Genomic DNA, 16,495 nt, shown 5'->3' on the forward strand with positions numbered 1-16,495 from the left:
CTCTGACTCATTTGTGTCTTCAACTTCCAATTGTGGCCTCTTGTTTCTGTGTCCCCTCCCTGGAACATCCTGTCTTTGTCCACCTTGTCTATTCCACGCAGTATTTTATATGTCGTTATCATGTCTCCCCTGACCCTCCTGTCCTCCAGTGTGGTCAGGCCGATTTCCCTTAATCTTTCTTCATAGGACATTCCCCTTAGCTCTGGAACTAACCTTGTCGCAAACCTTTGTACTTTTGTGTGTGTGTGTGTGCGTGTGTGTGTGTGTGTGTGTGTGTGTGTGTGTGTGTGTGTGTGTGTGTGTGTGTGTGTGTGTGTGTGTGTGTGTGTGTGTGTGTGTGTGAGTGTGTGTGTGTGTGTGTGTGTGTGTGTGTGTGTACTCACCTAATTGTACTCACCTAATTGTGGTTGCAGGGGTCGAGACTCAGCTCCTGGCCCCGCCTCTTCACTGATCGCTACTGGGTCCTCTCTCTCTCTGCTTCCTGAGCTTTGTCATACCTCTTCTTAAAACTATGTATGGTTCCTGCCTCCACTACTTCACTTGCTAGGCTATTCCACTTGCTGACAACTCTATGACTGAAGAAATACTTCCTAACGTCCCTGTGACTCGTCTGAGTCTTCAGCTTCCAGTTGTGACCCCTTGTCCCTGTGTCCCCTCTCTGGAACATCCTATCTCTGTCCACCTTGTCTAATCCCAGCAGTATCTTGTATGTCGTTATCATGTCTCCCTTGACCCTTCTGTCCTCCAGTGTCGTCAGTCCGATTTCCCTTAACCTTTCCTCGTACGACATTCCCTTGAGCTCTGGGACTAGCCTTGTTGCAAACCTTTGTACTTTCTCTAACTTCTTGACGTGCTTGACCAGGTGTGGGTTCCAGACTGGTGCTGCATACTCCAGTATGGGCCTAACATACACAGTTTACCTGGAGTTTACCTGGAGAGAGTTCCGGGGGTCAACGCCCCCGCGGCCCGGTCTGTGACCAGGCCTCCTGGTGGATCAAAGCCTGATCAACCAGGCTGTTGCTGCTGGCTGCACGCAAACCAACGTACGAGCCACAGCCCGGCTGGTCAGGAACCGACTTTAGGTGCTTGTCCAGTGCCAGCTTGAAGACTGCCAGGGGTCTGTTGGTAATCCCCCTTATGTATGCTGGGAAGCAGTTGAACAGTCTGTGTACAGTGTCTTGAACGATTCCTTATTAAGGTATCGGAACGCTATTCTCAGGTTTGCCAGGCGCCCGTATGCTGCAGCAGTTATTTGGTTGATGTGTGCCTCCGGTGATGTGCTCGGTGTTATGGTCACCCCAAGGTCTTTCTCCCTGAGTGAGGTCTGTAGTTTTTGTCCACCTAGCCTATATTCTGTCTGCGGTCTTCTTTGCCCCTCCCCAATCTTCATGACTTTGCATTTGGCTGGATTGAATTCGAGAAGCCAGTTACTGGACCACATGTCCAGCCTGTCCAGGTCTCTTTGCAGTCCTGCCTCATCCTCGTCCGATTTAATTCTTCTCATCAACTTCACGTCATCTGCGAACAGGGACACTTCAGAGTCTATTCCTTCCATCATGTCGTTCACATATATCAAAAATAGCACTGGTCCTAGAACTGACCCCTGTGGGACCCCGCTCGTAACAGGCGCCCACTGTGATACCTCTTCACGTACCATGACTCGTTGCTGCCTCCCTGTCAGGTATTCCCTTTTCCATTGCAGTGCCCTCCCTTTTACATGCGCCTGATCCTCCAGCTTCTGCACTAATCTCTTGTGGGGAACTGTGTCAAAGGTCTTCCTGCAGTCTAGGAAACGCAATCTACCCACCCCTCTCTCTCGTGTCTTACTTCTGTTACCTTGTCATAAAACTCCAGGAGGTTTGTGATACAAGATTTGCCTTCCATGAACCCATGCTGGTTTTCATTTATAATCTTGTTCCTTTCCAGGTGTTCGACCACTCTCCTCCTGACAATCTTCTCCATGACTTTGCACACAATACATGTCAGAGACACAGGTCTGTAGTTTAGTGCCTCGTTTCTGTTTCCTTTCTTAAATATGGGGACTACATTAGCTGTCTTCCATTTCTCAGGTAGTTGCCCAGTTTCAAGGGATGTGTTGAAGATTGTGGTTAGAGGCACGCACAGCATCTCTGCTCCTTCTCTAAGGACCCATGGGGAGATGTTGTCCGGTCCCATCGCCTTTGAGGTGTCAAGGTCACTTAAGAGCTTCTTCACCTCCTCCTCAGTTGTTCGTATGTCATCCAACACTTGTTGGTATATTCCCTCTTGATGTCCCTTCTGTGCTGTCTTCCCACAGCCCTTCCTGTCTCTACTGTAAAAACTTCCTTAAATCTCCTGTTCAGCTCCTCACATACCTCCTGATCATTTCTTGTGAGTTCTCCACCTTCTGTCCTTAATCTGATCACCTGGTCTTTGACTGTTGTCTTCCTCCTGATGTGGCTATACAACAGTTTCGGGTCAGTCTTGATTCTCGATGCTATGTCATTTTCATACTGTCGCTGGGCCTCCCTCCTTACCTGTGCATACTCATTCCTGGCTCTGCGACTGGTCTCCCTATTTTCGTGTGTTCTCTGCCTTCTGTACTTTTTCCATTCTCTATTGCACTTTGTTTTTGCCTCCTTACACCGTCGGGTAAACCAGGGGCTCGTTCTGGTCTTCCCGTTGTTACTGTTGCCCTTGGGAATAAACCTTTCCACTGCCTCCTTGCATTTTGTTGTTACATATTCCATCATTTCATTTACTGGCTTTCCTGCCAGTTCTCTGTCCCACTGGACCTCCCGCAAGAAGTTCTTCAACCCTATGTAGTCCCCTCTTTTATAGTCGGGCTTTTCCCATTCAAGTCCTGTTATTCTCTCCACTTGCAGCTCTACTATGTATTCAAAGCGCAGAACCACGTGGTCGCTAGCTCCTAGGGGACTCTCATACTTGATGTCCTCAATGTCTGAGCTGCCCAGGGTGAACACAAGGTCCAATCTTGCTGGTTCATCCTCCCCTCTCACTCTGGTAGTGTCCTTAACATGTTGGTGCATGAGGTTTTCCAGCACCACGTCCAACATCCTGGCTCTCCATGTTTCGGGACTCCCATGTGGCTCCAGGTTTTCCCAGTCAATCTCCCTGTGGTTGAAATCCCCCATAACCAGCAACTTTGCTCTGCTGGAATGAGCTCTTCTTGCCACCTCAGCAAGTGTGGCCACCATTGCTCTGTTGCTCTCTTCATATTCCTCTCTTGGCCTCCTGCAGTTCTGTGGTGGATTATACATCACTGCAATGACCACTTTGTGTGTGTGTGTATGTGTGTGTGTGTGTGTGTGTGTGTGTGTGTGTGTGTGTGTGTGTGTGTGTGTGTGTGTGTGTGTGTGTGTGTGAGTGTGTGTGTGTGTGTGTGTGTGTGTGTGTGTGTGTGTGTGTGTATGTGTGTGTGTGTACTCAACTACATGTGGTTGCAGGAGTCGATTCACAACTCTTGGCCCCATATATATATATATATATATATATATATATATATATATATATATATATATATATATATATATATATATATATATATCCATGGTGAAGTGGAACAGAATTCTTCCTCCGTAAGCCATGCGTGTCGTAAGACGCGACTAAAATGCCGGGAGCAAGGGGCTAGTAACCCCTTCTCCTATATATATTACTAAATTTAAAGAGAGAAACTTTCGTTTTTCCTTTTGGGATACAAGACAACCACATTGGGAGTTGAATGATATCTCTAGGCCTTTCGTGTCGCAATCAGAACATCATCAGGAGCCTGCAGTGTTACAGAAATAAGTAGAAAGTCTAAGCAAATTAGTTCAGAGGAATATTCTAGCTAGAATGAGGTAGGAAGCCAGGCAGCCAGACACTTGGCACCGGTGTGTCTGGCTTCAACCTCATTCTAACTAGAACGTTCCCCTCAGCATATCATAAGGAGCTTGCAAGTTGCAACATTGCAAGCTCCTTATGATATGCTGATTACGACAAGAAAGGCCTGGAGCTATGTATTAAGGGTACAAAGATCTTGGAGAATCTAATGTATAAGTTTTGATGTATAGTGTGTATTTTGCGAGACGTATGAACAATCCACCTAGCTAACACCTGCTACCATTGTTAACCAGTAGAATATATATACTGCTAACTTGTATTTGAGTTAGTTAACTGTTGTGGTTGGTATCCTGAGGCAGGACTATGAGTCTTGTTATCCTGGTGGGCTACCATCAGGGCATAACCAAAATACCCTATTCTTCTTGTTTTTCTTTAGCCTGGTGTCTAAAGCTCTCACTTCACACTGCGAGGGTCCAGGTTCGATACCCAGCGAAGATACAAACATTGGGAGTGTTTCTTTACACCGGTTGTCTATGTTCACCCATCAGTAAAATGGGTACCTGGGTGTTAGTGGACTGGTGTGGGTCGCATCCTGGGGCAAAACTGACCTAATTTGCAAGAAATGCTCAGCATAACAAGCGACTTTCTATATAGTAGTATGTCACTGGTGTCAGCTATGGTCTTTATACCTTGTACATGTACTTGTAGAAATTAAAGAAGATATTTAAAATGAGCAACTTGAGGGTGAGCTGCTGTGGGGATGTGTCAGCGTCCTGGTGGACCTTAATTTGATTGCAGATTTTAGGTCCACTGTAGAAGTGAAGTCACAGTAGCTGTCAGCTCTGTCTGCTGGGAGAGGCTGTTGGTTGTTCCCACTTGGAGATCTCTGAGAGTTTAGACATCCATTGTGTGCACTGATGTTGAGATGTGAGGGATTGAGTGCACACTGCCTGTGGCACACCTGACAGTTTCCTAGTTGACGAATTCCACGGTGTTGACTGTCGTGGAAGTTCCTGGAAACCCGGAACATCTTGTGACATTATTACATTGTGATATTAACTAAAAAAAATTTTAGGCACTAGACATAACGCAAAAAAGTCCATAAAATAACACATTAAAATATACTCAATAAATAAAATCCGCGACATTTACGCAAATTTTTCCTTACTGCAGTAAAGACAAACAACAATAATTAAAAGAAATAAATAAGTATACACGTATCCCCCTTGGATGGCCGCCATCTTGAGCAGGTTAGAGTGATGTAAGTAACCTGGAGTTGTGCTCAGTTTTCTTGATCTCAGCGGCTTCCTGCTCCTTAAATGGCCCCCGGGCGCTCAGTTCTGGCCACTCTGAGGAGGTACAAGGTGGTAATATTCTTCCCCCTGGTGACGGTGACCGCCATTGGAGCAGACTTGTGGAGCACCTACAAGTGGAAGAGAGAGGGAGGAGGGACCCGGCCAGCGCCATCATAAACTACCTTATTTTATCCTGTCTTAGGTAAAAAGACACAAGTGCAACTAATGTAACGTTTTATTGTGGCAACGTTTCGCTCACCAAGAGCTTTGTCAGGCTTGACAAAGCTTTTGAAGAGCGAAACGTTGCCACAATAAAATGTCACATTAGTTGCACTTATGTCCTTTTTCCTAATATATTGTTGGTATTTCTACCAATATTATTACCATTTTATTGTAGGTTATTAAGACCCTGGTGGGTTTAGCGCTTAGTTTTTATTATAATTGTAATTAATCTAGGTTGATAAATGACGTGTATGTCTGCAGGTTTATTTTTAAGTGTTCACCTTTAAAAGGGAACTTGTCTTGATGCCTTTGAAGGGCTCTTGATCCAGGTAAATGGTGTACTCCACTTAGCACCTTGATGCCAGTGAAGGGGATTATCTTTTATTCTCAAGGTGATTTATGACCACCTTAAGGGTTTAGTGCTTCCTCGTAACCACGATAATGTTTGTCGAGACGCAAGTTAGTCGAACCATCGATCTTCTTGAAAATACTTTCTTGTTCCTTAGTATATTTTTGTGAATGTAGCTTGGTATACAAATTTTTAATATTGTATCAAAACTAACTATAAAACATTATCTCAATTGAAGGATCTAGGTTCAGTTGCAGTACGAGTATTAACAAGATATTAACGAGAGTTTAGAGTTGTTTTCCAAACATTTCTAAAGGACACCAGTGGAAAGAGGTCACTCTTGACTTTTTTCGGTTAACCTAAGTTCTTTACACATACGCTGTTATGTATGATTATGTAACTGTATTCGTGTATTCCTGAATAAACATACTAACATTGTACCCTTCAAAGGGAAGGACAGTGAGAGGATGGAGAAACCTGTGCCTTGATGCTGGTGAGAGGTCCTTGATAAAAGGAATTGAGCTACATTCCCAGATTTCCTTCCATTTCCAGGGTGTGTATGATCCTCGTAGACCTTGTGCTTCACCATGAATGCACAGGCTCGTATCTTGTTTTTAAATGAATCTATATTAATATTGTTAATTCTTTTTTCAGTACCAGCATGACCTTCTTTGCACATGTGAAGCTCGATCCCCGCTTCTTTTTGAAGCTGTCGGTACCACTTTTAGGTTTCTGCTTTGGAGCCTATCTTGATCGTATTGAGACTGAAAGACTTACCATGTTCAGGTATAATAAGGGTGGTTGTGAAATTTATTTGAGAATGTTGCTTAATGAAATTAAGCTGAATTTTAAAAAAATTTTTTTTTAAAAATTGTCAGACATAACCTAATGTAGAGCTGCTTCTTAAATGTGTTCTCAATTTCTACATGTGGTATATTTATCAGTGCTGTGCATATGTATTTTGGACGGGTGGAAGTGCTGGTTTATAACAATAATTCATACTCTTTTACAGGGACAAATCGGCATTATATGGGCGGGTTCTGGCAGAAGGGGAGAAGCCCTCATGGCCTTAGCAACCTCGCACCATCTCATAAAACTGATTGTAAATTATTCTTCTATGTGGATTAAGATGCATAATTAGCTCCTCAAAATGTACAGTACTGTGTAAGTATTTCTGAATAAATTATGAAATAATATTCTCTTTTTAAAACCTATAATTTTTTGGGTGATGGCTGCTGAATGAAGTACAGTATGTTATACAGGTGTGACCTGCTTATACAACAGGTCAGGTTCCTGGCTACTGCTGTATAGTAAAACATAATTATTTTTCACTTTCAAATGCATGTAAAAGCCTGATAACATGTTTACAGTATCATATATTAAGTGAGGCCTAAAAAAATGAATATACACTACATGCATTACTTACCTTAAAATATTTTTGTCCTTATCTTATAGTGAGTGATGAATATATTTATTGTAGGAAGTCTAAATATATGGAGAATGGGTATACGTAATTGAAAAACTTCTGCATAAGTGAAATGCTGTAAAGCAGGGGGCCCTCCCTTGTAGGGGGATTGCTTTCTTAAAATATATATATAATACATACTTGAAATATTAAAGTGGATACGATTTACTTTCTTAAGGCTTTACCCTACAGATTTACTGCTTCTCAAAAAATATATGCAGAGTCCATTCAAGGAGGGTACCATAAAGTTAAGGGCTGTTGATCCAAGGAATTGAAGCTACCCTCCACTTCCTTGGCTCAAACTTGCCCACCTCCAGTTCCCCGACAACTTTGGAAACTGGCGATTATTTCTCATGAACTATCTTTAAATAAATTATCGGATAAGCCAAGTAATACAGACAACAAGAGATCCAGTTGACACAGCTGGAATGCTCACACTACTGGCTGTCTCCTGCTGTATCTTCTGCTTCTCTCTCCTGCTTGTTATATACACAGGTGTATGTCTGTGTGTATACATTTAGAGTTTACTATAATTCCTATTTTATGGACTAAAGTATTCTTGACTGGTGGTGGATAGATGACTTGTAACCTTAATGACCATTGTGTAGTCAATAGGCTTTCAACATCATTAATGTATTTTCATCTGCTTCTGCATCTTCCAAGTTAAAGCTCTTAATTTAAGGCCCTTCAAGGGAGATTCCGTGATATTGGTGAAGGCTCTTGATCCAAGGAATTGGACTTTGGGTTGTACCTGATTGCCTCCCATGCTGTATACCTCTACAGGTTTACCACTTTCCCTTTAATTATTTTGATCCAAGGAATTAAAGCTGCCCTCCTTTTTCTTAAACCCAATTACCTCAATTCCAAGGCACTATAAGATGCTTATGGGTTAGCAATTCCCTTTGAAAATAAACGTGAACCCTGACAATTCGTGCTTCTCATAGTATTTTTTATCCACATCCTCATAATGTGCATGACCACTGTTCCAGATTTTTGTAGGTTATGTTAGGTAAGGTATGTCAGGAAACAGGACAAGTGTTTCCTGATGCAGGTCTTAGTCATATAATGACCCGTAGCTGGAGCTTTTGGTCATCCAACTGTAGCCTTCTGCTGGCTGACCCCTTCACCCCTTTAAAAATATGGTTATGATTATAGCTATTAAGTAATTTTGAATTCCTGTATTTGCATCATTTACTGAAACTTAACCTCAGCAGACCTGTATGGGATTAGCATTAAAATAATTATTAGTAGTACAGCCTCTCCTCACTTAATGATGGAGTTCAGTTCCTAAGACCATGTCATTAAACGAATTCGTCGCTAAATGAGGAGGATATTATAATGGTAGTGGGTTTGTGTTAACCATCTTTGATATTGTTTTAAAGTCACCTCTGCATCATTTATAACATTTCTGGTATATTTTTAAATGTCTATACAGTAGTATACTTTATATTGAAATAAACAGAATAGAGGAAATCAACTCTAATATATATTATTTAGGTATAAATACTGGTCAGAGAGCCGGTCGTAAGTCCAAGGCGTTGGTAAACGAGTATATCGCTAAGTGAGGAGAGGCTGTAGAGGGTTCAACTGTAATGTTATTTGTGCATCAGTTTACTTCTTTTCTTTCAGTGGCTTCTTCCCATTCTCAAAATTCCCTTTCAAAGGTGACGAAGTGTCTAGATGCCAGTGAAGGGGTCTTGATACGAGAAATTAAAGCTGTCATCTCCTTAGAACAAACTTGATTATCTCCCATTCCCCAGGTGCTGTATGACCCATACAGGTTTAATGCTTCCCTCTGAGTGTAAAAATTGGAAATACACTAAACTGGTAATTGAAGTGAAAGTTCAGCCATGTATCCTCCCATGATGTTACTGTTTTAGCAAAATTGGCTTGTCAGTCATGACTGTTCATGGATAACTGAAGACTCTTTTGGCAGTACTGTACAGAATGCATTTCATGTGATAACTTCTACTATGAAAATGGAATGTCAGGCACCATTCTTTCTACAGGTGGTGCCCTAATGCTGGTAAAGGGCCCCTGATCAAAAGAACCAGACCTACCCTCCCTTTCCTTGGATTGAATTTGATTGTCTCCCATTCCTGCTACTGTGTAACCATTAGGTTTAGTGCTCTCATGAATGTAAATCTGTAGTGGAGGGAAGGTGGGCAGGGGTCATCCTAGGAAAGGTTGGAGGGAGGGGGTACAGGTGGTTTTCTGTGTGAGGGACTCAGACTTCCAGCAAGTGTGCATGAGCATGTTAGATAGGAATGAGTGGAGGCAAATGGATTTTATTATGATGTATTCTTGGAGTCTGAGCAAAGTAACATTTATGAAGGGATTCGGGTAAACCAGTTAGCTGGACTCGAGTCCTGGAGTTGGGAAGTACAGTGCTTGCACTCTGAAGGAGGGTGTGGAGATATCTTGCTGTTGTTAAACTGTTGTGTATATCTGGAGAGGGTTTTGGGGGTTAATGCCCCCACGACCTGGTCAAAGAAGTGGGGGCATCAGTGCACCTCCCTTAAGGGAGGTGCACTGGTGAATTCAAAAATATTTAATAAGTAAACACTTGCCAATACAAATTTTATTTAGGCATACAAGAGGAATTCCGTGTTAGAATGGTGTACACTGGGTTTCCGACGGTGTGAGAGATTATCTATCGCCTTTTTAATTACATCATCGGTTTTTCATTGCTTTTTTCATTTGTAACTCGATGGCTTTTTTCATGCTTGAAGAGTGACTGTTGGCAATTAGCTGGAGGCTTTCATAATCCTGTATATATTGTCCCATCTTCTTGATCACAAATAAAAGGCACTGACCAAATTTGATAAAAGTCTTATATTTGTCTGCAGTTTTGTTCAAAAATGCAAGGACAGCTGTGTGTGCCGTAGAAGCTTGATGATCAGCATTTTCACACAGCAGCTGAAAGATCTGTACGTCAACATCGCTCACTGATTCACGAGAAGACAAAGCACTGCAAACAAAATAACATGAATAATATTAGTGTTGAGCAGGTATAACACGCATTAAATTATGAGACTTAAGTAATTAATTACTCAGAAGAATAATATAAAAATTAGCATTTCCTATGTTGAATATCGAAGGGTAATGGAAATTCCTGGAGGAAAAAATATCGGTGACATGATATAATAATAATAATATCTTTATTTCTACAAGTACATGTACAAGGTATACAGGCCTAGCTGACATGAATGACATGCTACTATATAGAAAGCCGCTTGTTTTGCAGAGCATTTTGGGCAAATTAGGTCAGTTTTATCCCAAGATGTGACCCACACCAGTCGACTAACACCCAGGTACCCATTTTACTGATGGGGAACATACACAATTGGTGTAAGGAAACACGCTCAATGTTTCTACCCTCACCAAGAATCAAACCCAGACCCTCGCCGTGTGAAGCAAGAGCTTTAGCCACCAGGCCACAGGGCTTTATGTAGGAAACTTCCATATTCACTGCCAGTGATACGTGATACAATTAAGACAGGTTCCTCATTACACTTTGACTCCCATGACAGGCACAGTATGCAAAATAAAGTAAGATACCTGTATATACAAGTGGAGGTATATTCAGCTCTAAAATTTTTTACAAACTGACAACTAACAAAATACTGAATGCACAAGATACATACATACTAGGTAACCAAATAGCTGGCATGCTGTATACTACCATGGCTTGGTGGGGAAAACCTTGGCTGCTTCAACATCACCATTTGCAGCCTTGCTAGTCCTTTGAATTTTACATCTAGCAAACCACCCTCAACCAGTTAGAATATTATTATAATCAAAACAAAGCACTAAAACCACAAAACAATTAGAATAGAACTTGCAAACAGGCTGTATGGAACTCCTTAACCTCTCTTGAATTACCAAGTATTCACAGAAGTGTTGCATCATTCTGTAACTCAATCCAAACACTGTTTTTCATATTCTCAATTAAGTTACTATCACTGAATATAATCTAGTGGCAGTTATGTACATTTGTAGCTTAAGCAGTACTGGCCTTAAATTTGGCCTTTTGCCAATGTATACTACGAGTACACACACTAAGAGTGAGACTAAGGGCAATTTGTGATACCATCCATTTTTTGACAAGCTTCAAAATGCTGTACAATAAATTTTGTCTGAAATAATGATATTCCCTTAGTCTTTGTACCACTGTATTTCTTATCACTTGGTAGCATTTTAGTTGAGGTAAAAATGTAAAAAAACATTTTAAGTTGGGCAGAAATTAGCAAGAATGAGCTGTGAGGCCAGTCTACAACTAATAATGCAGCTTTTACAACAAAGAATCATAGGTTCAGTGTATAACATTTTATTCCAAAAGCATGCAAGTGCAGAGAGTTCATCTTTGCCTCTTAGTGAGATGGCAGACATAATTATAAAATATGGTAAAAATAAAAAATGATCCTAGTCTGAACAAACTCTGCCCTAATGTATCACCTATGGTAGGTAGTGCAAATCTACACTAACCAATATTTCAGTGAATGGGAGTTTCCTTTATGTAAACCTAAGCAATATTCCAATGACTTGTTTTAATGTAGTATTGTAATCTATTACTATGAAATCATAAAAACTGTACGAGTTAAGTTATAAATAGGCAACTTAAATTTACAATATATAAGTGATCCGGTACCTTAGCATCTGTGTTATATGTTGAGTTGAAAATGCAGACACGAGGCGTGCCAGGACATCTCGGTGTTGTTCTTCAGTTTTAGGGCAATGCTGCAGAAGAGGCACCAAAATGTGGGTCACACTCACATCAGTGTGCCATTCTAAAAATTCTAACAAGGCATCAACATTTGGTTTGGAGAGCTTGCTAGATAGGTGGTACAGCTGGAAGTAGATAAAAATATTATTTATGGCCAATTCAAATTTTGTTAATCTATACATTTTTTTTAAGACTAAGTAATGTACAGATACTACATACTATGTCTGGGCAAAATTGAGTATAGCCGCTAGGATACTGTTATCTGTGTATGTGATAAGATTAGTTGTCTGTTTCTTAAATCTGAATTATTTGTATTTGTGCATTATAATTTTAATTTTTCATGCTACATTTTTATTCCAGTCACAGTTTGGTGATTTTTTTCTTCAGGGAAAGCAAAAATAATGGTGGAGTTGATGTTTATACAAAATACCTTATTCAAAAATACTGTACAGGTTTCTAATTGCTTTAAGTGGGTTTACTATTTGCAAATTTGCTATTATGCAGTGTTTCATTTGTACTGGTAATGTTGTATGTGCAATACATAACTGTCATAGTGATCAGTGCAGCTTGCAAAACATATGGAATATTCTTATTAGGAGAAATTAAATTAGTGGCCTAACTAAAGAGGGCAGTGTGGGGGTATTTTGGTTTAATGAAGGAAAAGAAGGGAAGTTCCAATTTCTCCAATTAAGAGCCCTTCACCACAGCAAGGAGCACCTTTAAGAGATGTTGAAGTGTCAGCATGTACAGATATTTCTCACAAAATGCCACTATAAGTAGGGAAATTGTGTTATTTAGAAAAAATACTGTATTTAGAATTTTTTTTGACATAAATGATAAAGAGCTACATCAACCATTCAATTTAGTTAAATACAGTACACATCTGGATCTAAATGATGTATATATTGCAAACATTGAAGAAAAGACACATGTAGCAGAACAAGTTGACTTGATAAGTCTCTACATGGAACAAAACTGTCTAAACAACTTGTTCAATCTCTTTTCTTCACAGTACAGTAGCCTGGGTAATCAAAGATGAATAAAAAATTTCTTTGACCTTAATTTTATGGGACTATAATTTTTTCTTTGTAAGAAAAACTGTAGAGTACAGTACAGTATCCAGTTCTTATACTGTTTAATTTATTATATAGTAATCAAGTTTTTTAACAGATAGGGCTAAAATTATAATTCTGTGCATTAACATAAATATTAACATAATATATGGTACCTTTGGTAATATAAAAAGTGTTCCAACAATAGCTGCTACTGCATCATCTGAGTTTTCATTCTTCTTACAAACATTAAACAATACTGCATCACTTATTACTGGAGCACTGCTGTTACACACACTGAGAGGTTCTACCGATTTATAGAGCTCGGTATTAACCTTTTCTGAATTATTCAGAGCATTTAAAATACTATTTTGCATTATCTGAACATCAGGTATCATGGATGACTTGAGCTCTTCCACATGTGAAGTTTTCACAGGCATGGTATGGCTAGTATCTAATTTAATCTTCTTAGGAGTCTGGTTTTCATCTATCTGCGCATCTTGCTCTGTATTCATCTCATGGAGTCTCATTTCCGCATGCTTACACTCAAACACACCAGGACTCTGGCGAAATTTTTTGCACAACTCTTCAAAGGTTTTCTTGTTCTTTTCACTTACATTATAATCCTCCCACATGATTATGTCTCATTCATTCCTTAACAAAAGTTAAGTAGCACTGCATGCCACAGAATTGGCAAATGAAAATTTCTTTTCTTTTCCTGAGTAAACAACAGTAATAATTATTTCATAATTTTATTCATCACAAAATATGTAAGTGTTATTTTGAAATAAAAAAAAAACTTACACCTGGGTCAAATTACATATGGTGAATTTATTATTTATACAAGTACTGTACAGGCATCTTGCTTTATGCAGTGGAAGTGTTTGAGGTCCGTGGCAGCTGTACCATAGGTATGCTCACTCAGGACATTAACCTGTAAATGGTCCAAACGTATATATACGTTTTTTCAACATTTGAAAGTATGTAAAAAAAAAGTAGATCTTCTTTTTGTTTTTTTTACATTTGAAAATGTGTAAAAAAACTTTGATCTACTTTTTTTTGTTATATTTGAAAATATGTCCTGTCTAAGGGCAATGTGTGGTGTAAATATTATGCAGAAAATTCGGAGTGTGGAAATTAGGAGAAGGTGTGGAGTTAATAAAAGCATTAGTCAGAGGGCAGAAGAGGGGTTGTTGAGGTGGTTTGGTCATTTAGAGAGAATGGATCAAAGTAGAATGACATGGAAAGCATATAAATCTATAGGGGAAGGAAAGAGGGGTAGGGGTCGTCCTCGAAAGGGTTGGAAAGAGGGGGTAAAGGAGGTTTTGTGGGTAAGGGGCTTGGACTTCCAGCAAGCGTGCGTGAGCGTGTTAGATAGGAGTGAATGGAGATGAATGATACTTGGGACCTGACGATCTGTTGGAGTGTGAGCAGGGTAATATTTAGTGAAGGGATTCAGGGAAACCGGTTATTTTCATATAGTCGGACTTGAGTCCTGGAAATGGGAAGTACAATGCCTGCACTTTAAAGGAGGGGTTTGGGATATTGGCAGTTTGGAGGGATATGTTGTGTATCTTTATATGTGTATGCTTCTAGACTGCTGTATTCTGAGCACCTCTGCAAAAACAGTGATAATGTGTGAGTGTGGTGAAAGTGTTGAATGATGATGAAAGTATTTTCTTTTTGGGGATTTTCTTTCTTTTTTGGGTCACCCTGCCTCGGTGGGAGACGACCGACTTGTTGAAAAAAAAAAAATGTAGAAAAAACGTAGATCTACTTTTGTAGCACTACACATGTGAATGTAGATCTGCTTGGACCGTTTAAGGGTTAATATTAAATTTTGCATAATAAAAATCTTTAGCATGTATTATTTACTGTGACAAATGCAAACAATGAATGTATATCACACACGTGTTATTACTGATAGAAACAGGACATTGCAGAAGGCAAAATTTACATATAACAAACGTACATGAAGAAAGGCATTCCTGTACATGGATGATGAGGTACAAAAAAAAGCATTTTTATATTAATTAAAGGGAAGTGCTAAACCCACATGGTTCATATTGTGTCTGGGAAACTGGAGGCCTTGAGGTTTGATCTAAGGGGGGGGGGAATCCAGTTCCTTAATCCAGTTCCTTGGATCAAGAGCCCTTCACTGACATCAAGGTGCTTTCCTTGAGTGAAGCACAATTAAAGGTAGTAAGAACTACTAAACAGTTTTATTATTATTATTATTACTGCTATCAAAACTAAGCGCTAAACCCAACGAAATATTCAAGGCTGAAGATAATGCACAGTTGTATTAGCCATGGGAAGTATTAAACCTGTATGGGTCATACACATTCTGGGAAAATGAGGTATAGTCAGGTTTGATCCAAGGAAGGGAAGACAAGCCCAGTTCCTTGGAACAAAAGCCCTTCAATAGCATCGAGAGACCGTCCTGGAGGGTTCATGATCATGCAGCACTTCAGGACTGGGAGGCAGCAATCAGGTTTGATCCGAGGAAGAGGAGAGTGGTTCTAATTCTTTGGATCAAGGGCCCTTCACTAGCATCAAGGTGAAGAGGAGAAAATTCGCTTCAAAAAATTCTGGGGAAATGTCTCACTTATACTGGCTCGTTAAACCTTTAAAAACTGTTTATAATATATATATTAATACGGCTTAATATTCTTAAAATCTAAATAAAAAAAGGATGCCCTTCAATACGTCTTATAAAAGGTATTATTCTTATACTATTATATAATTTATACCTTTGGATTTACTCAATATTTAAATAAATTTTCATCATTATTTGAGTTGGATTTAAGTGAACAAAACAAAAACAAATTAACTATTTACGTTCTTGACTTCTATTCATTCTTTTATATATATAATATTTACATATTCATTAAAATATTATCGTAAATTACTTCACTACTAATACGCACATTTTAAAAATACTCTTTACTTTATATAATTACTTATTTAATGTGGCAATAATAATAATAAAAAATTATTTTTAGAATAATTTTTAAACTAAAAGTCTCAATATTTACACTTGTGCTGTCAGTTTCAGACGTTTTCATATATACTGTAAATTACCTACCAAATTTTTTAAGGTACAGCTACACATAAATACACATGCATGAATTATCATACACAGCAACATGTATGTAGATTACCTGGGATAACCCAATAAAGTCAGGGTGACTTACTTCCATTGGGGTCTTTTTAATACCCTATTATTATACTATAAAGGGGATATATTCTTAAGTTTGCCTGAAATGCTCTGCATATGAAGAGGCTCTTGGTATGTACACCCAGTTGTTATACTCCTTTGTACAAACATGTATTATGCTAAATAAAAATTATTATTATTAATATTATTATTATTGTTATTATTATTAATTAGTTCTCTGAGCGACTGCCCCTCAAGGGAGGTTCCTTGATGCTGGTGAGGGGCTCTTGATCTAGGGAATTGGATCTGTGTTCCAGTTCTCTGAATTGAGCCTGAATGCCTTCCAATCCCCCCACATGCGCTGTATATTCCTACGGGTTTAACGCTCCAGCATGATTATAATC

The 16,495-nt window shown here is 39.4% G+C and overlaps 2 protein-coding genes across 4 annotated transcripts; one reads left to right on the plus strand and one right to left on the minus strand.

The window, feature by feature from the left end:
• Window positions 1-4,551: 4,551 nt before the first annotated feature.
• ND-MNLL (NADH dehydrogenase (ubiquinone) MNLL subunit) lies at window positions 4,552-6,884 on the plus strand. Its single transcript, XM_053793025.2, has 4 exons — window positions 4,552-4,566; window positions 5,078-5,319; window positions 6,343-6,474; window positions 6,701-6,884. Exons 1-4 carry the CDS (start codon window positions 4,552-4,554, stop codon window positions 6,759-6,761), a joined length of 450 nt encoding a protein of 149 aa, XP_053649000.1. The 3' UTR covers window positions 6,762-6,884.
• Window positions 6,885-9,719: 2,835 nt separating this feature from the next.
• Window positions 9,720-15,571, minus strand: LOC128699958 (uncharacterized). 3 transcript variants are annotated; one of them, XM_053792797.2, is made up of 4 exons: window positions 15,540-15,571; window positions 13,108-13,649; window positions 11,805-12,004; window positions 9,720-10,124 (listed from the first exon to the last, which is right to left on the minus strand). In XM_053792797.2, the coding sequence occupies exons 2-4, from the start codon at window positions 13,564-13,566 to the stop codon at window positions 9,827-9,829; spliced, it is 957 nt and encodes a 318-aa protein (XP_053648772.1). In that variant the 5' UTR covers window positions 13,567-13,649; window positions 15,540-15,571; the 3' UTR covers window positions 9,720-9,826. The 3 variants fall into 3 exon arrangements, with proteins under 3 accessions (XP_053648772.1, XP_069954835.1, XP_053648771.1); XM_070098734.1 differs by lacking the exon at window positions 15,540-15,571 and adding an exon at window positions 14,988-15,348; XM_053792796.2 differs by lacking the exon at window positions 15,540-15,571 and adding an exon at window positions 14,904-15,348.
• Window positions 15,572-16,495: the final 924 nt, after the last annotated feature.

The sequence above is a fragment of the Cherax quadricarinatus genome, chromosome 64, assembly GCF_038502225.1.
Source record: "Cherax quadricarinatus isolate ZL_2023a chromosome 64, ASM3850222v1, whole genome shotgun sequence".
NCBI classification, from domain to species: domain Eukaryota; kingdom Metazoa; phylum Arthropoda; class Malacostraca; order Decapoda; family Parastacidae; genus Cherax; species Cherax quadricarinatus.